The sequence below is a fragment of the Semicossyphus pulcher genome, unplaced genomic scaffold, assembly GCF_022749685.1.
Source record: "Semicossyphus pulcher isolate SPU_LCO1_2020_fin unplaced genomic scaffold, fSemPul1.0.p SCAF_9, whole genome shotgun sequence".
NCBI lineage: Eukaryota > Metazoa > Chordata > Actinopteri > Labriformes > Labridae > Semicossyphus > Semicossyphus pulcher.
In genome coordinates, this window is record NW_027211770.1 from 12,181,554 (window position 1) to 12,202,191 (window position 20,638).

Consider the following 20,638-nt stretch of genomic DNA (forward strand, 5'->3'; position numbering starts at 1 on the left):
TCGTGCTCAATTATTCTTTGTGTTTCACAACATTAGTGTCTTATGCAATTCTTTTATTTCAGTTTCAACACTGCACTATAAATCAAATGCTAATTGACATTTAGATCAAAATGTATATAATTCATCATTGGCTTGACTGTTCTTAGGAAGCAAAGCGTTTTTCCAACATCGACAAATCATGGGTGAAGATCATGATGCGAGCCCACGAGATGCCCAATGTAATACAGTCGTGTGTGGGAGATGAGACTATGGGACAGCTGCTCCCTCACCTCCTCGAGCAGCTTGAGATCTGCCAGAAATCACTTACAGGGTGAGTACAAAGGATGATTATAGGAATCAAATCACACATCAAAACAATTTGAATGTTTTTAGTCTTAAAAACCTTTGAAACAATAATCAAAAGGAGGAGAGAGTGCTATTCAAAGCTGTTACAAAGAGCCAGACAACCATTGTGCATCTGTCTGGTTTGTTGAGTTTTTCAAGCACAACTTGCTTTCAGCAAACTCTTGCAGTTTACTTTATTTTTTTCATGCTGTCAAACAGCTATTTGGAGAAGAAGCGTCTGCTGTTTCCCCGCTTCTTCTTCGTCTCAGACCCTGCCCTGTTGGAGATCCTGGGCCAGGCCTCTGACTCCCACACCATCCAGGCGCACCTTCTCAACGTCTTCGACAACATCAAATGTGTCCGATTCCATGACAAGGTACATTTTATATGGAGTGTTTCTATTGTTAATATTACACACCTCACCAGGCAGGACAGTGTAACGGAACAGCAGCTTCTTACAAACCCTCTGATGTGAGATTTTCTGTAAAATTGATGGTTAGAAAAAAAAAAGATTGCCAACAGACAGAAAACATTTGATAGAAAGCCCTGAAAATGAAGTGACTCATCAGAGTAGTGTCTCAGAGAGTTATATTGATATGCCATTGTACTACAATAATCAATTCATCCTCAGGTATATGACCGTATTCTGGCTGTGTCATCACGGGAAGGGGAGAGTGTGGAGCTGGAGCGCTCTGTCACAGCAGAGGGGAACGTCGAGGTTTGGCTCAACGCTCTGCTGAAGGAATCCCAGAGGTCTTTGCACCTGGTGATCAAACAGGCAGCCCTAAACATCCAGGACTCTGGCTTCCAGCTCATCGACTTCCTCAACTCCTTCCCTTCTCAGGTACATCATAGTTTGATTCAAAGAGAAAAGAAAATAATTATCTTTAAAAAAAAAAATTTTTTTTTTTTTGTGGATTTCTCTGATATTTTAAAAACTCTTGAAGTTATGTGATTACAAAATACTACTGTCCTTCATTCAGGTGGGCTTGCTAGGTATTCAGATGATATGGACCAGGGACTCTGAGGAGGCTCTGACCAACGCTCGATATGATCGCCGCATTATGGCCAAAACAAACCAACTCTTCCTGGACCTGCTCAACACACTGATTGACATGACCACGAAAGACCTGGGGACAGTCGAGAGGACCAAGTATGAGACCCTCATCACCATCCATGTCCACCAGAGGGACATATTTGATGACTTGGTAAGTATGGTGTCAGTCATTTAGCACTACTTAAAGTGATAATCTCAAAGTCTATTAAGTCACTATCTATCGCAGAATGAGGTAACACAATGGTGATCGAGCCTATGGCCCCCGGGTGTCTGTGGCCACCTTCGTGGAAAAAAATCACAAGCGGCGCCCAGTTAGTGACGTGTTTTCCATCACCCAGCAGTGGTTGGTCTCCCAGAGTGGGTAGGCGGAGCTAAGCCGCTGCTTTTTCTGGTCTCTTCCGGTGTTGTGAGTAAACAGTAATCTACTATGGCTGAACAAACAAAGAAAAGATCGATGACTACAGATACAACTTCAAAAATAATGGAAAATCCAAAGAACAAGAAACACATTCGACGGTCAAATGAAGGCAAACAGTCCGAAAAGGAAAGCGACCGCCAGCGAGGAAAATCAAGAGTTACAACCGGAGCCAACCGTGGACGTCACACATGCAATCACCATCGTGTTACCTCACTCGGCGATAGATAGTGACTTAAAATAAATGTATTTAAATGAAAAATTGAAAATCTTCGAGATTATTACTTTAAGTTTTGCATGATGGCTCAGTAAACTGAAATACATTAACCATACAACAAGCTTTTTACAGTATCTGTACACGTTGTCATGATCAGAATCCCTTGTTTAAAATAGCAACCCTTTTATGACACTTCTTTTGATATTTAGCACCCAGGGGATACGGCTAGAAGTTTACAAAGAAACAGTCGTATCCGACAAAAATCCAAATGAGTTTTAGATCTAGAGAAAGGACTATCTTTGAAGTCTCCCCTCCAGGCAAAGTAAATTACCTGGCCTTGTCTCAGGTGAATAGAGCAGGTGTGATGTAACTTTTGGATGTGTGTTTTTTTTGTATTATTCAATCCCATCATACTTTATTCATTTTTTCTTCTCCTGTTATATCTCTCTCCCACATATTGTGCTCAAAACATTGTTTCCAAACATATTCTCGTTGTCGTCTTCACTTCCTTTACAATTTCTCCTGACTGTTGCCTCTTTTCCATCCCATCTTATTTTCCCTTCTTACATATTTTTACTCTTTGTATTTCATCTATCAACTCATCACCCTCCTCATTCTGCTGCCTCTTTTCACTACTTCCTTTCCTTTCTTCCACCTCATTTTCATTTTATGCCCTGTGACCTTTCCTTTCATCCTCTCCTTTCCTGCCTCTTTCACTATTCCCACCTTGATGTAACCTTCCTGTCACCTCGTGCCCCTTCCTACACCCTGCCCTTCCAACGCTCCCTCCTTCTCTCTTCCTGCTTTTATGTCTCACCTCATAAATGGTGCCCTTCGATTTCCTATTCCTCACTCACCATCATCCCTCTCTCCTTTTATCTTGCTCCTTTTCTCTCTCCCTGCCTCTCCTCTCTCTGCTGCTCTTCTATTCTCCTCTCTTTGTCTTTCCTACTTGCCCTCATTCTCACCCTTTCTCCCTCCAGTGCCGGCTCCATGTCAAAAGCCCCAACGACTTTGAGTGGCTGAAGCAGTGTCGTTTCTACTTCAATGAGGACTCAGACAAGATGATCATCAACATCACGGATGTGGGCTTTGTCTACCAGAATGAATTCTTGGGCTGCACTGAGAGGCTCGTCATTACGCCATTGACTGACAGGTAGAGGGCCGTCACAGACACATAAACACACAAATATAAACAGATATGGACTCTCATACAGCCAGGAGAAAGAAAAGCATGTACCTTTAGTTGTATGTGCCGTCAAATAATACACAAACATATATTCCACATTTTAACAGTCCTAAACACTGTCAAAGAGTGTGTATATGTTGTCATAGTTTAGTTTCAACTAAGGGCTTCATTATGCTTCAAACTAAGTTTTTTTAGATAGTCTAACAGCTTCTTTCACCATCCTATGATGAGGACAAGGTTTAGGTTTTAGTTGCCCAACAGAGATTGGATTTCCTCCAATGAGGAGGTTATTTATTTAAAGGTCGAATGGCTGCTCGAACAAAGCTCTCTCTAAATTGAGCCTCTCTTAACATTGGTCTGTTTCTGCGTCCAGAAGGAACTTGGGTAAAGGACTGATGGAGTGGAAGCTCTAGGTCATTTATGATTGGCTGTTAATATTCCAGAATTCCGGCAAAGTAGAAAAATTATCGGACATATGCTTTGAATAGCCATATATGCGTAGTTAATTCATTCAACAGGAATTAATACATTAGACATCATCCTAAATGTGTGTCTTTGCATTTCATAAACGTTAAATAAAATAACTTTAAAATAAGCTACATAAAGAAGTCAATATAGGTCTAAAAATAAGAAAAAATAAATGCTGTTTTGGTCAGTTTGCGGGGGGGCTTCATTGAACAGCACTGCTCCTCTGCTTTTGCTAAATTGAAGCCATCCAACCCATTGGGACAACTTGCTACTTGTTATTCACCTCTCCGGCTTCTCAGGGCAGTTTTCTTTCCAAGTTTTTTTTTTATTGCATTTTCAATTTCAATTTATTTAATTTTAAAGTATATAACATAACAATCCAAACAACCACCCCTCCCCCTACCCACCCCCTGCTGGTTATATTAATAGATACAAATCAGATTATTAAAAAATATATATCATCAATAGCAATAAAAGCATTCAGTTTGCCTTCATTACAATGATGCTGCCACTAATGTGGCCATATTGAGGACTGGGCACTATGGAAGTGACTCCATGTGTAGAAGCACATAAAATATAATTGTGAATTGTGCTGGCAATCTTTGCCAGCTTTGCCCAATAGAGTAGATTTCCCTGGAATTCCAGATCATAGGTTTACAGGCCGTGTGTGAATTTAAACCCGCCATAGCCACGCGTGCTGTCATCATCGGCACTGCATCTGGCCGAATACCGAGATGCAAATGATGGGTCGCACTGTGCCGTTGTCCGCAGATTATATTAAAGTTCTCTTGGCAACACGTCATTAATTAACATTAATTAGAACAATAGCCTATTTAATATCAGATTATTTACTATTTAATTGTTTATTTATTTATTACCAGACATTTTGGCCGTTGGTATCTTTATTTTCGGACAACTGCATGTGATACCGGCTAAAGTAAACCCTGATTGTGAGTGGTTTGTAGATCAAGTACAATCAAATAAGAAGAATTTACTGACTGAATTAGTTATTTCAAGAGTTAGTTTTATTGGTGGATACAGGCATATTGAAAAACTAATGGCAACATAAAGAAGAATTGGCTCATTATGGCTATGGATACGAGTAGAAGAATAGGATCGAATAGACAGACAGTACATAGTGATTGGTTGGTTGAGAGGAGGTGTAAAAGTTGGCAGTGCTTCAGTTCTCCAGTTAAATTCTCCATCACCAATGCCTCAGAGGAGAGACTGTCCAAAATTATTGCTTTCATTATTTTCTCTTAATTTGGCAGCAATTAAACCGCGGATCAGAAACTTGATTTTACTTTTGCCTTTTACCTCCATTAGAAACAGTCAAAAGTGCTTCACAACCTGGAAATAATTACAGTCACTGAAAACCTTGTGACCTTAGCTTGTAACTAAGTCAACAATTCTTCTACTACCTTGTTACTGCATGTACAGCACCTCAATGACAGAGTTAGTAATATAACCTTTGTCATTTGAAGACAGCACTAGCATAAAGATATTCTATAGATTAGAAGAAAAGTAAGTGGTAACAAGAAGGTGTTTACGCAACTGCTCTAGATACATGGCAGTAACTGTTTTTGCTTTGTGATGTTTAAGTGCATATAAACAGTTTCTCCCAGTCCCTTACAGAGAGGCCAGAGAGAAGTAGGCAGGATGGTCATTACCTCTGTAAAATATGACTGACAGAGAATAAGACTGAGGCAGGGAGGCAAAGGTCCAGCAACAGCCAGTGTCAGACAACAACAGAGAGAGAAAGAGAAGAGAAGAGAAGATAAAAAAAGAGACAAGAGGAGGGAGATTAGAAGAGACAGCAGCAGGGAGGGAGCGACCAGCAGACATCAGACAGCAGCTCTCCAAAGAAGTGGCACGCTGTCCTTATGGCCTAAGGCGCCAAGACAGCCCTGATATTCTCACCGCCTACTTTCCCTGCCTGAAACAGCGTCTGGATCCTTCTCTTCAGTCCCCATGTGCTCGCCTTTCTATCACTCACTGTCTTTACTCCTACTCTCTTACATTCTCTGACCTTCATCCTTTTTCGACTGCATGAGGTTTGAAAATGATTAAAGGTGGAACTGAGTCCACACGGAAGCAAAGGGGACGATAATAAGAAAATATTCACATAAAGAGATTCTTTTCAATAACAGGGCTCTGGTTTATCCTATATTCATGAAAGGACAAGGAATATGTTGCATGCACACTTGAACCATGAATTTGAGTGGAGGCCAGCCATGCAGTGAAAAGAGAGAGCAGTTTTTAGCTAAAGGGCCGGAGTCAATTCCTGGTGTCAATCATCCTCTCTGCTGCAGTGTCCTTGAGCAAGACACTGGGTCATCACCAGCTTCAGGGCTGTGTTTTCCAGCCATGTGTGACCTCCACCCTCCCTGAGGAGATCATACTGTATTAGTTTCATTGTGAGAAAAATTGTATGAGAGCAGAAATGAAGACTGTTTTGTGTCTATCTTTGTTTAGGTGCTACATCACCCTAGCCCAGGCTCTCGGTATGAGCATGGGTGGAGCCCCAGCTGGTCCTGCAGGAACAGGTAAGATAGAGGCTTCAAAAGTACAAACTTGGGGAACAATTGCTGTGTTCGAAATCGGATATCACATTCTACATACTGCATACTGCATACTGCGTTCGGAGGCAGTATTTAGCACAGAGCTGTTCAAATTTATTATGCAGTATGCGGCGCCAGTGTCTGGTGTTGGAAAGTTTGTAAGTAAACAATAGTCCGCCAAGAGCAAAAAGCTGCTTCTTTAGCTATAGTGCCCTCTTCTACTGCCATCTGCCATTTCAACTGCCGTCGTGACGTTCCAGCGCTTTGCATAGTGGGACACAGTAGGCGAGATAGACTGGTCCATGCATACTGGAGATTTTTTCCGAAACAGTACAACATCCGGGTATTTTTGGTTTTACTGCACATTTTGCTTTTGTTTGCATACTGCATACTACATTTTGACCAAATCAGTACGTACTGCTCGTATAGTATGGCATTTGGAACACAGCCAGTGTGTCTATGAAATATTAAATTAACTGAGGTAGGACTGCAGGCATAACACAATGCTATAGTGGCGGAAAATTACATTGACTGCATCTCTCCATCTGTGCTACCTTGTTAAATTACAGCAGTGATTCCTATAATGGGTGTCTAGACCTCTGCAAGGGTTCCTTAAGTAAAGCTCAAGGGTTGTGAAATTCTAAATCGGTGAGGAGAGAAAAAAAAACATCTCTTATTTATCTACGCAGCGTGCATAGAGAACTTTTGATTTTCTATCAAAATAAAATATGTAGATTTTTTAAATGTTACAAACCTGCCTTTTTTTGATTAGGAAAGACTGAGACCACAAAGGACATGGGCCGCTGTCTGGGAAAGTATGTTGTGGTCTTCAACTGTTCTGACCAGATGGACTTCAGAGGCTTGGGAAGAATTTTCAAAGGTAAGAGTCACAAAGCAAACTGCTGCTTTATATTATTGCAAATGAAACATCAAAAGAATAGGGATAGAGGTTTTTGAGTCGTACATTTAATTCATTCGTAAAAAGAGAGACCATGAAGTTCCATGTATCTGTTTTTTCAGGTCTGGCTCAGTCCGGTTCTTGGGGCTGTTTTGATGAGTTCAACCGCATTGACCTCCCGGTTTTATCAGTGGCAGCTCAGCAGATTGCAATAGTTCTCACCTGCAAGAAGGAACGGCGCAAGAACTTTGTCTTCACTGATGGAGACAATGTGGATATGAACCCCGAGTTTGGCATCTTCCTCACCATGGTCAGTGACACAACAGAGACATTTTTTAGCATGTAGAAACTGATATTCATGTAGACTGATATAGTATTTAATATTGATTTATTTTTTGACTGGTGAGAAGGTCTACTGTTTTTACCGTTCTTTAAAACTGAAGAAAGCCGAAATACTACTGAGGGGAATAATAATTAGTTAGTTTGTAGTTCTTTGCACTCTGAGGTTGTCACTTGTAGAAAGCTATGGTTAAGATAGACATCCTATATCCTAGTTTTAGCTGTCAGAAGTTGCATTTTATTCCTAAACAATAAGTAAAATGCATTAATAAACATGCAGTTAATCATAATACATAATATGATTTATTATCTAATAAGTGTAGCTAAATAGAATCAACCCAGACCATGTCTTATTTTACAAGCCCGTTTGTAGGATATTAAACAGGAGGGTCTAGCTCTTATTAATATCAGCCAGTGTTCATTATCATAATCTTAACACAGTAGTTAGATCACTTTATCTCCTTGGCATGGTTGGTATCCCAAGGCAAGTCATTAAACAGAAAACAGTGGAATAATTCTCCCACATGGGGAGAGGGGTCAGAGATCCTTCTGTCTTTTCCTTTCACCCTGTGTGTGTGGGTTGTGAGTGTGTGTGTCTACACATATGTACAGAGACTTTAATCAAAGGCAGGCTCTGTAGAGAGGAGGGCCTGAGCTGTGTCCATAGGGATTAAACTAGCTGCAGGAGAGTGCTTTCTATCAACTTTAATGATGTTCCAGTATTAACTTAGGATTTCAAGTAGTTTATTTTGTGTTTAGCCATCAAGAGCAAATACAAAGGCACTCTGCACTGCCGCTGCACACATACTGTATGTTGTAAATTGTGCAAATGCCATACACCTGCTTTCCTGTACATCTGTAGCTCAACCTGCTGTTTGACTTTGTGACTCTAATGTGGTTCATTAGAGTCCATTCGTTTTCGTAACTCTATAATCTGCGATCTAAATGTTCTATTTCTGCCCCATTTAAAACTCCTCTTGTCCTTTTCCCATTTAACCAGAACCCAGGTTATGCAGGTCGCCAGGAGCTTCCGGAGAACCTGAAGATAAACTTCCGCTCTGTGGCCATGATGGTCCCAGACCGTCAGATTATCATACGGGTAAAACTGGCCAGTTGTGGGTTTATAGACAACATGGAGCTGGCTCGCAAGTTCTTTACTCTTTACAAGCTGTGTGAGGAGCAACTCTCTAAACAGGTAAAAAAGAATTAGATCTGAGTGCAACATGTAAAAGTGTTTCTTGTTTAACATCTTTAGAAATATGTACAATTGACTTTAACATGTATTTCAAAATCAGACTTTAGCCTTGATAACTTTTATCCCCTTGTTTTTTTCATATATTCAGTATATAATTCATTTATATTACTGGGTGTTCACAGCCCACACAATGTAAAGGTGCAAGAATGTCAATATTATTGAATATGGAGAAAAGGAGGGGAAAGCTTAAGCTTAAGGCAATCCCAGACTCATTCCCATATAACAGTGGTGCCCAATCCTGCTCTCGGAGAGCTACCTTCCTGCATGCTTTAGGTTTCTCCGTACTCTAACTGATCTGCTTGTTATCAATCAACTGAAGCATCTCATGAGATTGATTATGAGCAAAACATTCGAATCAGGTGTGTTAGAGTACTGAGAAACCTAAAACAAGCAGGAAGGTAGCTCTCCAGGAGCAGGATTGGGCTCCACTGCCATATAATGATGTGAAATAAAGGACATTGCCATGCAGGTACACATGAAACAAGTTAATAGTTATAGATCCAACAGAGATGGGTTTTACTGAGGATAAATCAATAATGTACACATTGCAATTGTATTATGATTAAATAATTGCCTTAGTGTTATTTGTGCAGACTACAGAGCCTTCCCTCCATTGCAATGTGTGTAAAAAATTATATTTATAAATAAAGCTCCAAGATTTCTTAGTCATTATTTGTGCCTAAAGCTTAATGCGTCACAGTGTTGTGGTCTATCTCTGACTAATATGACTACTGTAGTCTGACTAACTGCAGTATTATTTCATCTGCAGTCAAATATATTTGATACGCTTGTAAACACTTGTTACACAGGATTGAAACTGTAGGCAAAATCAGAATATTAAGAGCTGTTTGTTATTGCTCACAGGTTCACTATGACTTCGGCCTGCGGAACATCCTGTCAGTGCTGCGAACTCTGGGAGCAGCGAAGCGAGCCAACCCCAGTGACACAGAGTCCACCATCGTTATGAGGGTCCTCAGGGACATGAACTTATCCAAACTGGTCAGTCGTGAACAGAATATAACACAGAAGAGCATCTAAAATATGATATTAACATTTAAACTGAAATTGCTATTAGATCATTTAATGCTTATGATATTTTCATGAAAATGTTGTTAATAAATAACACTTCAACATATTAATACAAATCTCAAATAATCTATAATTACAACACACAAGCAAGAGTCTTAAAGACAGATTTAAGATAAAGAATGTTTAGCTGTTTGTGGGATTTTGCTAAATTGTGTTTATGTGTTTGTTTGTCTGTGTTTGTTAGATCGATGAAGATGAGCCTCTCTTCCTGAGCTTGATTGAGGACCTCTTCCCTGGCATCCAACTAGATAAAGCCGGCTACCCTGATCTAGAGGCTGCCATCGACAGACAGGTAGGGAGGGAGTGAGGGATGAATTTATGTGTGTGTGTAAGGGAGAGTGATGTGGCAGAGACAATAACAGAGGGATAGAAGGATGGCGGGAGAGAGTGAAGGAGGACAGAAGAGAAAGTGAACGGCGAGAAATGAATCTGGCAGAAGACTAATGAACTGTGAGACCACCGTATCTTTCATGTCCCTCTTAAATGCCCCAAGAGATTGCAGCCAAAGGGATACAAATGGTGCCGTTTACTATTTGTCAAGGACCTGACCTAAGTAACAAACACAGGGCAGAGAAAACTGAAAGTAAGAGATACAGGAGCATTTCTTTGGGTGTGTGTCTTTGGGCCATTAAGTGCCTTCACCCTTGCAGTGATGTATGTTAGGAACGTGTATGTACTTCTGACCAAGATCATGTCAGAGTACTAATCCCATTTGTATGGTTACTGTAGTAGAACAGCAGATGTGCAACTATTATTGTTCTTCCTCAGGTTGAGGACGCAGGTCTGATCAGTCACCCTCCCTGGAAGCTGAAGGTCATCCAGCTGTTTGAGACGCAGAGGGTCAGGCATGGCATGATGGCCCTGGGGCCCAGTGGGGCTGGAAAGACAACTTGTATACACACACTGATGAGAGCTATGACAGGTAGGATTTTGTGCGTGTGTTGGAGAACCATGTTCAGAAAAAAAGCTTGTGTATCTGTGTCTGAAAGAAGCAAAGACTGAGTAAGAATCTTTTCTCCCGTTAGGCTTAAAGTGACACCTTACAAATCATTGTTCAAGTTGTTTTCTGTGTGTGTGTGTGTGTGTGTGTGTGTGTGTGTGTGTGTGTGTGTTTCTCAGAGTGTGGTCAGCCTCACAAAGAGATGCGCATGAACCCCAAAGCCATCACAGCCCCCCAGATGTTTGGAAGACTGGATGTGGCCACAAACGACTGGACTGATGGCATCTTCTCCACACTTTGGAGGAAAACACTGAGAGCAAAGAAGGGTCAGGGAAGTTTCTTACTCAACACTGGTTTCATATTTGAAGATGCGCTCAGCTTATATTATATTATATAAGTCAAAATAAAAGGGAAAATGAATGAGCATTTTGTTGCGGAGAGATTATTCTGAATCATGTAAATACAATGACATTTTGATTAAATGTATTTTATAGGCTAAAACTGAATACTGATGATGTTATCTATTAGGCATGTTTTGGGATAAGCTTGAGTATTTTAATATACTACAAGTGTGGCCTATAGGAATCATAGCACAGGTGTCGTTACATATCTAATCGACAAATAAAGGAGCATTGCTAAACAGCGTTTTCTCTTCTAAAGTGGGGTACACACCTATGGTTCTAAAGATTATCTTGCCACATGTTCCTGTGGTGTGAGGTGTGTTAAGAGTGGTTTTACTTCGCCCGATCTGCTCGGAAGGCCGCCGTGGCAGCACTGAATTTTCAGTAAAAAGTCCCAAAAACTATCATCCACAATTCTTCCTGCCCGTCGTGCGCAATGTTTGTTTACTCTAAAGTCTTGTTTGACCGCGAGAGTTTTTTGAGAATCAGGACTCTGGTTGTTGGTGGATGGATTCTGTTGGTGTGTGCTGGGCTTGATGTAATCGTTACTCTCCACACACTATAGGAGCAAAATATTTTAATCTGGGCCAGGCACAAGTTAACATAAGAGGAAGAGAGGAAAATTCTGAGGGAAGCCTGCTGAGGTCAGAAACAATTCTTTAAATTATTTATTAGTACTTTTGGTAATCGAGGGTTTTCTCTTTTCTCTGGGATACTTTATAGAACTCTTAATATCTTGGGACATCCAACAGTTCAAAGCAGCACCGAAAGCTGTTTTATCTCTCTGCTCGGTGCTAATCCTACACACTTCATTAAAATAAAACCGTATGCATGTATGAATATACATCACATGTATTTGCTTTCATGAGTCAAGATATGCATCTGATGTATTCAGTATATGTTCTCATGCTGTTATGCATATCTGAGCTGGTTATATGATTGCCTTTCTGCAGCTGCTTGCTGTTGATACGGTTTACTTAAGCAGCTTGTGGCTGTGAGGAGACAGGATCTTGTAAAGAAAAATTCAAGATGTGGAGTCGTGATAGAGCTCCACGGTGAAGTATTCCACAAGGGAAAGCAATATGCCTTTTGCAAATAGGCTGTACACGCCGTGTGAGTCAACGGCATCCTAAGTTTGATCTGTTTTAATGACTTCTATGTAGAAGTGTGTCTGGTGGCACATGAAAGCAGGCATATAAGTAATTAATTATTTCGACTGTCCACACTGACAGTCCTTTGGTTAAGGACCAGGTAATTTAGGCCGGTGATCACAGAGTAACGTCAAACCTCTGCATCAGACCAAACACGTGTACTCATCTCAAAGCAGCATGAACCACAACCATTAATAATCAATACTGTATTTCTAACTCTTATGTACACTGATTTTTCCTGAAAGCTAAAGTAGACTGTGTTGGGTTTCTTAGTTTTTCTGTTATTCCCATCATACTGTAACTTATTGCTATGTCGTTAGTTTCTTACTTCAGAATAGAAGAAGGTTTAGATTCTTCTTGTCTTGCCAATCAGCAAATTATAGATGAACACAATGTCATGCATCATTTAATGCTCATATCCATGTAATCAAACACATGCACTGTTCTCTCTCCCAGGGGAGCACATCTGGATAGTCCTGGATGGACCAGTGGATGCCATCTGGATTGAGAACCTGAACTCTGTTTTGGACGACAACAGAACTCTCACGCTGGCCAATGGAGACCGTATACCCATGGCTCCCAACTGTAAAGTGGTTTTTGAGCCACATAACATCGATAACGCCTCTCCGGCCACTGTCTCACGCAACGGCATGGTGTTCATGAGCTCCTCTGTACTAAACTGGAGCCCCATACTGGAGGTGAATCTAAATGTCAATGAAAAACTGATTTATTTTTCTTTCCCTGCATAAATATTGAGAACCTTTTATTTTGTAATTTAGCATGTATGTTCTGTAATGTATTACACCATTAGCACCAGACATTTTACACCCTGGGGTGCCTTGAGGACAGGCCAAGGGTGACGTAACATCCATCATATTCATTTATTTACTGTTTTAATGATGATTCACCTCATTTATAATCGACGCAAATCAACATTTACATTAACTACCTTTTATGTAACATTGTCTAACATATCAAAATTGAAGGAAAAAGCAATAAAAATCAGAATTTCCTTCGACACATTTTTTTCAGCTCAGCAGTCACAAAAAAAACTGACCATCAGAGCCACCGACAGTCTGACAGGACTGACCTGCCAAAAACACTCAGAACACTCACAACACTATGTTTCCAACAGCTTAATTGACGGGTTTGTGGTGTCTGTGGATGAATGCTTGTCTAGCAGCACATTCGCCATTGTATTGCACATTCCTAACATCATGTATGTGTCATGTGGTCCTTTCATTCCTGGCGTACTTTTGATCACTAACTGCCTGTAAGTGCTTTCAGACCCACAGGTTTGAGTGACTGGAAGACTAGAAAGACGTTGTATAGGTGCAATCTTATTCAAAACTACTGTAATCCGTGTTTTCTCACTCCATGATGTGGATGTTGTTCTCAGGCCTGGCTGATGAAACGCTCCCCTCAGGAAGCTGAAGTGCTGAGGGAACTCTTCTCTTCTTCCTTCTCTGAGCTCTACCGCTTCAGTGCGCAGTCACTAGAGTTCAAGATGGACATGCTAGAGGCTTTTGTCATCATGCAGTGCATCAACATGCTACAGGGACTCATACCACCAAAGGTGAGGTCACAACTGTTTGGAATTCCCAACTATGGCACAGTTGACAGCACTTATTGTATGTATTAGAAGAGGTTTATTAATGCGAAACAAAAAGATTAAAAAAAATAATAGAAATATAGGAATACACCATGATGCTATTGCACAATCCTAAATCTGTATAACCTCAGGAAGCATTTAGAATTTTGATCGACGTGGGCACAAACAAATTTTTCAAACGGTTTAGTTTTCATTTGGGGACTCTGTAACGTCTGCCGGATGGTAAAAGCTCATATTCTGAGTGAAGGATGTGAGACCGGTCAGACAGAATGGTCGGGCTCGCCTGAGAACAGACTGCTCATATATTGACTGCAGGGAGGGGTTTTCAGTCCTCCCAACAACCTTCATGGCAGTCCGAACCAGGTGAGCCAGCCTAGATTTCGATTTAACAGACAGACCACCGTACCACGCCGACCTAACGTACCTAAGGATGCTCTCTAACACAGCCTGATAAAACAAGAACATTATCTTGTGGTCCACCCCAAACACTGGCAACTTTTTTTTACCCCTTACCTGTTTGCATCCCTGTATATAGCCTGCAAAGGGATGGACTTTATAAGATAAAGTACAAGATATGTTATCCATCAAATCAATGATAGCTCAGTAGTACTCATTTTTAAGTCCCACAGATATAAAAAATAACTGTATTTTCACCTCTTTTATAATTTCAGATGAAAATTGACCCCGCCAGCAAAGCCATAAAAGCCTCGATTATGCCAAATTGCCTAATTAGTGAAACTAGCTGTAATTAATTTGTTTTTCTTTTATCTAGCTTCTTTTTAAGGTCATGTGCAGTTACACCACCAGCAAGCTTGATTAGTTAAAGCAGGACCCAATTATTTACTGGCTTTATTTTTAGATGATACAATTGTTTTTCCCCTTAATTTTTTAACAGTCTGTTAAACTCTGTATTCACCAGTTCAGATTGTGTCCATCTATAGCTGCTTTATGCACTGTGTTATAGGCTGTGTAGGCTTAAGCCAGTAGTGTTATGTTTAATGTTAAAAGTGAGAACTGTGATGTACCTCACGTATATTTATTAAACTTTTCTAGTGCTCACCACTTTTTTCATTTGGTTTCTTTCTGATAAAGTCATTGGTCTAAAAGATGTGTTACTCTACAGGAGCAGTGTGGCGAGTTATGCAGAGAGCACTTGGAGCGGCTGTATGTATTTGCCCTGATGTGGAGCACTGGAGCACTACTTGAACTGGACGACCGGAGAAAGATGGAGATCTGGCTCAGAGGGAACAGCAGTATCTGTCTGAACCTGCCGAACATTCCCTCTGACAGTGAGGACACCATGTTTGACTACCACGTCACAGCAGATGGTATGCATACGGTGATAAGCAGATGTTCACCTGTAGATAAGATGCCAGGGAATATGAAAGCTGTTCCTAAACTAGCTGAAGCATTCAGCCTCATGTTGCACTTTGGGCAACAGATGTACATTTATCAAATTGTACCCTGATGTGTGAAAATATGACAACTTGGAAGTGGAACTGTAATTTATTTTGTGCTAATCTCTACACCACAGTTTGTTTCTTCAATGCATGCAATTTATTTCTTCTTCCAGGTCAGTGGGTCCACTGGAACACCAGAGTCGAGGAGTATGTTTATCCATCTGAAATCACCCCAGAGTACAGCTCCATCTTGGTCCCCAATGTGGACAACGTGAGGACCGATTTCCTAATTCAGACCATCGCCAAGCAGGGAAAGGTGAGGAGCTGGAAGGAAAACAAAAGAAGGATATATCTAAAGTGTACACTGAATTTATAAATTAGCGTGTCACTTGATGTGTTGATATGACGTGTGTTTTTATGGACAGAAACCATGCCTCCTGTATCAAGTAAAAGATGACCTTAAACGGAGGTGTCAAAAGGAACATTAAGTACACACACGTCCCTCTTATAACTTATTGAAGGCTTATGATAAGAGTTTTAGAGAGGATAGCGGCCATTTAATCTCTTCTCCATTCACTATATAATGCTTCATTTATTGCTCGATACAGCTGAGTAGACCTAGACTTGCGCACACTTCAGATCGATAACATGGCAGCATGGCTGGATGCAGAACGGCTCCACTAAAAGACCAGATTAAAATACAGCGGTCGATACTCTACTCAAAAGCTCATCAAATGCATCACCACACGGCATTCATCACGGAGCCTGTGTGTGTGTGTTGGTGTTTATGCATGTGTGTAGGAGTCATTCAGATTCATAATGCTAAGAGAGGAGAGTGTGCGGCTCCTGTATGCCGGTGTGTTTATAAAGAGGTGGGTTGTGTGCAGGTCAGATTTCATTCAATCATTTCAGTTGCTCCTTCTGTTACATTACTTTTAATGGGAACATTTTATTTGCTGTGTTTAGAGGCTGATTGAGCTGAAGCAAGAACAAGATGTACTGATCTGAGAGATTATTATTCCATTATGTTTAACTGTGATAAAGGTCCATGAAATCAATAGCTAATATAGTTTGTACACAAAGAACCCGTGCAGCTTATGCAGCAGTATTTTTAATTGGCTCCATCTATTTTAACTGTTAGCACGTTTTTCCATTAACAACACTTTGTTCAGGTAATAACATGTAATACTCCCACAGCAAAACTGTGGTCTTAGATTGAAGACTTACATATTTATAGATTGTCCTATTGCATACGTCGGCTCTTATCGTCCTGACTGAGATGTTAGCATGTAGCTTAACACAAGCCACTGTAATAGGCAAACATATTGTTTTAACAAATGTTGTCATGTGCAATAATTTACAGGTATAACTTATCTTTGAGTAATATATTGAGGAAGTGAATTATAGTGCTACTTTTAGCTGTCTTAAAGCTCCTGTGAGGAACTTTTGGTTTGTGTTGATTTTGGCGCCCCCTGTGGACAAAGCCGTACCTCTTTTCTCTTTGCTGGTTTTATTCTTGTACATGCTAAAGTGGTGGTTTTTAACAAAAAGTCTCACCCTGCTTTCTTTAACAGTCACATGTGTCACTCATTTTAAATTGTTGCCCTGAAAAACGTAAACAAAGGCTGCGTGCAGTTAATCGCTTCGTCTGACACCTACCCCCCGCCAGCTGAGGCATTAAAAATAACTATATAGAAATAATCAGTCTTGTTGCTGATGGTCTGGTTTGCTTTTTTCGGTCATATAGAGTCATCAGAGATACTTTCAGTCTGTTTCATGACTAATGAAAAACTCACGGGCTTTAAGCTAACAGTTGCAGGCTGACAGTTGTCTCTTTCTTATCGTATTTGATTGTTCGGATTGGCTGTATCTACTTTTTGAGTGTTATTTCACAGTAATTAAAACAATCGTTGGTAATGCTCAAAAGGTGCTCAGTAAAATTGAAGATCAGGCTCTAACTGTTTCTGTCAACCGCTTAAATCCCAAGCTTAACAGAAAAATGAACTGTAATGTCATCTTGACATATCGCACCTCCATGATGAGTTTTATCTTCTTCATGAAACTTTCCCCTGATTATAGTTATAATATTATAGTTACTATATTCATCCATGATGAATGAACTGTATGTTGAAAATCCTGAATTGTTTTGGGGCACAGATAACAACGGGATGGCATGTTTGTTTGATTTTATTGTCTTTAAGTAGGCCTATTTTTTGTTTCTAGAGCCTGAAACATTATTTCTGTTACGTATCTACGTCTGGTTTGTGGTCTTTCTGTTACTAATGGTGTCTTGTAAGCCTATTTGGGTTGGGCATATTGTTTATGCATGACACAATAAGTTATATATATATATATATATTTGATCTTATTTCATACATTTTCCTAGGCTGTTTTGCTGATTGGAGAACAGGGAACGGCCAAAACAGTCATCATTAAGGGCTACATGACACAGTATGATCCTGAGACCCACATGGGCAAGAGTCTCAACTTCTCCTCTGCTACCACTCCACTCATGTTCCAGGTAAAGCAGAACGATCTGTTTACTCTCCTCTCAATTTGTTTACCGCCTCCTGTCTTATTCTTTGTAGTTTCATCCAAATAAGGATGCTCTACTTCTGTGTTAGCTTGTCATGTGTTATAATGAATTCATAAAGTGATATTTGTTGCTGTCTGGTCTGATTAATCATGTGCAGGCTTGAGAAAAGACCACTGTCTCTTCCCTTCACGTGCCTTAACTGATCATTCATCAAGCTTTTATCATGGACTTCAGAGTGAAATATTTTCTGTCCTCTGTTTGCCTTTCAGAGGACAGTAGAAAGCTATGTTGATAAAAGAATGGGGACCACTTACGGACCCCCTGCTGGGAAGAAAATGTCAATTTTTATTGATGATATAAACATGCCTGTCATCAACGAATGGGGAGACCAGGTGAGCAATCATTTTTGCAATCGTGATTTTACTGTCTACTTCGATCCGATGATAAATAATACCATTAAACGAGTTTAATAAAACACCAAAGAAGAATGCTAACATGAGCAAGAAACCTCTCGATTATAGCTGTCTCTTCTTCACAGGTGACTAATGAGATTGTCAGGCAGCTGATGGAGCAAAATGGGTTCTACAATCTGGAGAAACCCGGAGAGTTCACCAATATTGTGGACGTTCAGTTTCTGGCAGCTATGATTCATCCAGGAGGAGGCCGTAATGACATCCCGCAGAGACTGAAAAGGCAGTTCTCCATCTTCAACTGCACCCTGCCCTCCAATGCTTCCATTGACAAGATATTTGGTGAGCAAAATGAGTGCACTGGAAATATTAATGATGTATCATTTCGATAATTATTACTACAGTGCAAACTTACTTTAATACTGCTCATACTGAAGTAGGAAAAGAGAACTAATAATGATGTTTTTTTTATATTAGTTGGTTTTTGCAACTGTATTGAATAAATCCCTGTTAATTTAATTTCATGACCTATACAGTGTTTACTACTATGACACTAATATACTGATAACAATGATTTTCTCGCTTTCAATTTCTCAACAACCCTACCTTCGACCCCATTCTATAGGTGTGATTGGTGAGGGCCACTTCTGTGCACGTCGTGGCTTCACAGCTGAGATTCGGAGCACTGTAACCCGCTTGGTGTCTCTGACCCGCCATCTCTGGCAGCTGACCAAAGTCAAGATGCTTCCAACTCCTGCAAAGTTTCACTACATCTTTAACCTGAGGGATCTGTCGAGGATCTGGCAAGGCATGCTCAACACCAACGCTGAGGTGGTCAACTCTGTCCAGGTTAGAAGATATTAATGCACTTATTTAACATAGTTTTTTATTATTTTCGAAAATGTCATGTTATTAGGAAGGATTGTTTAAGTGATTATCTTAAAATCTGGAATAAGTTGCAGCGGAATATAAGATACAGTCTGTTTTTGGGGAGGGAAAAAAAGTTTTCTATATACAAGTTACTTAAACACTATTACAATTTATTTTCATTTAAAACACATTCAAAACACAAATTACAGCCTAACATCTGTTTTCGCTATGTCGGATGTTTGCAATCCTGCTAGCTACTATGGCGATCATGACGGTGCATGTCCATGACAAAGCGTTAGCAACAATCAAGTTAGTTTTCTTCACTTAGAACAATGAGGAAAACAGAAAACAGCATTGCGGCATTTTGTAAATAGAAGACGTTGTAGCGGCTTGGACCAGGAAAAATGCAGAGATGTGACCTCACCACTTAACAACCGGATAGCGCCATCGTCTGGGTTAAATACCATAACACGATAACATACCTCTCTGCATTTTATACTGGTATATTAGTCGCTATGGTGTATCGGACACAGCCCACTTTTGAGATGATCATTTTTGGTCTATACACCAAATGTTATGGTATATTTCTATTGGTTGAAACTGATGCATACAGGGTTTTTACGAGCATTCTTGGACATGACAAAGACAGACAGGGAAAGCATCATTAAAAAGTAAAGTAAAAAAGATCACAATAAAATAAATTCAGTATGCCTTAATAAGTATAAACATTAAATATAAAATGTTTCTAAATGCAAAATACTAGACACGTGGAACTGTGTATTTCAGCATAGTTTAAATACATCTAATACAGGTTTTATGGTTTCCATGTTGCAGCAGCATTATACCTGTCTTCTGGTTTCTGTACACTGGACCACTAATTGTTGATGTATTGTATTTTATAATATAATTATAGTAGTCTCGAGTAGTATAGAAACCCTGGCAGAGAAAGATAAAACCCCTTACTTATGTGTCACATGATGCATTAAGAATGAATGTATATTTACTGTTAAATATATACAATATAAGATATTGGAGAGAGACAGAAGTGCTTGTTGGCAGGGAAGATAAGAAATTCTAGCATTGCAAGCTCAATTCTTGCTGAGGTGGCCAGCTCCCTGCTGGTCTGTAGCCTCACTGAATAATTGAGCACGATGAAATATATCCTCTTCCTCAGGCTGACCTGACTGTAGGCAAACAAGCTTAACATCCCTGCAGAGGCTGCCAACTCAACTCAGAAGACTGCACTAGACAAGGCTAGAATGAGCTAACCCCGTTGAATAGAGTACAAGAGTGTTATATCATGAAGAGGTTGCTGTATGTGCAGAATTCGTACAAAGAATACATCTAAAGAACTTGTAGCTTTTAGCTGAAGCAGTCGATCCTTTTCAAAGCTTCAGCTGTTTCTTTTCAATGCTCTTTTTTGCTCCGGTGAAGTTTTTTCAAACTCATGCAAAGAAAAAAACATGTCACCTCAATCAATACTATTTGTCACATTGGCTATACCTT

The 20,638-nt window shown here is 40.1% G+C and overlaps 1 protein-coding gene across 3 annotated transcripts in view; it reads left to right on the forward strand.

Moving 5' to 3' along the window:
* dnah5 (dynein, axonemal, heavy chain 5) overlaps positions 1–20,638 on the forward strand; it is a 106,651-nt gene that overhangs the window by 28,975 nt on the left and 57,038 nt on the right. For all 3 annotated transcript variants that reach the window (XM_069655901.1, XM_069655902.1, XM_069655903.1), the window contains exons 35-55: positions 147–310; positions 544–700; positions 956–1,168; positions 1,308–1,532; positions 2,997–3,169; positions 6,146–6,216; positions 7,004–7,111; positions 7,252–7,439; positions 8,469–8,663; positions 9,588–9,722; positions 9,997–10,104; positions 10,581–10,734; positions 10,932–11,078; positions 12,761–13,002; positions 13,704–13,880; positions 15,040–15,244; positions 15,490–15,632; positions 17,703–17,837; positions 18,122–18,244; positions 18,391–18,604; positions 18,888–19,111. In XM_069655901.1, coding sequence (XP_069512002.1) covers positions 147–310; positions 544–700; positions 956–1,168; positions 1,308–1,532; positions 2,997–3,169; positions 6,146–6,216; positions 7,004–7,111; positions 7,252–7,439; positions 8,469–8,663; positions 9,588–9,722; positions 9,997–10,104; positions 10,581–10,734; positions 10,932–11,078; positions 12,761–13,002; positions 13,704–13,880; positions 15,040–15,244; positions 15,490–15,632; positions 17,703–17,837; positions 18,122–18,244; positions 18,391–18,604; positions 18,888–19,111 — 3,501 coding nt within the window. The remainder of the gene's footprint in view (positions 1–146; positions 311–543; positions 701–955; positions 1,169–1,307; positions 1,533–2,996; positions 3,170–6,145; positions 6,217–7,003; positions 7,112–7,251; positions 7,440–8,468; positions 8,664–9,587; positions 9,723–9,996; positions 10,105–10,580; positions 10,735–10,931; positions 11,079–12,760; positions 13,003–13,703; positions 13,881–15,039; positions 15,245–15,489; positions 15,633–17,702; positions 17,838–18,121; positions 18,245–18,390; positions 18,605–18,887; positions 19,112–20,638) is intronic.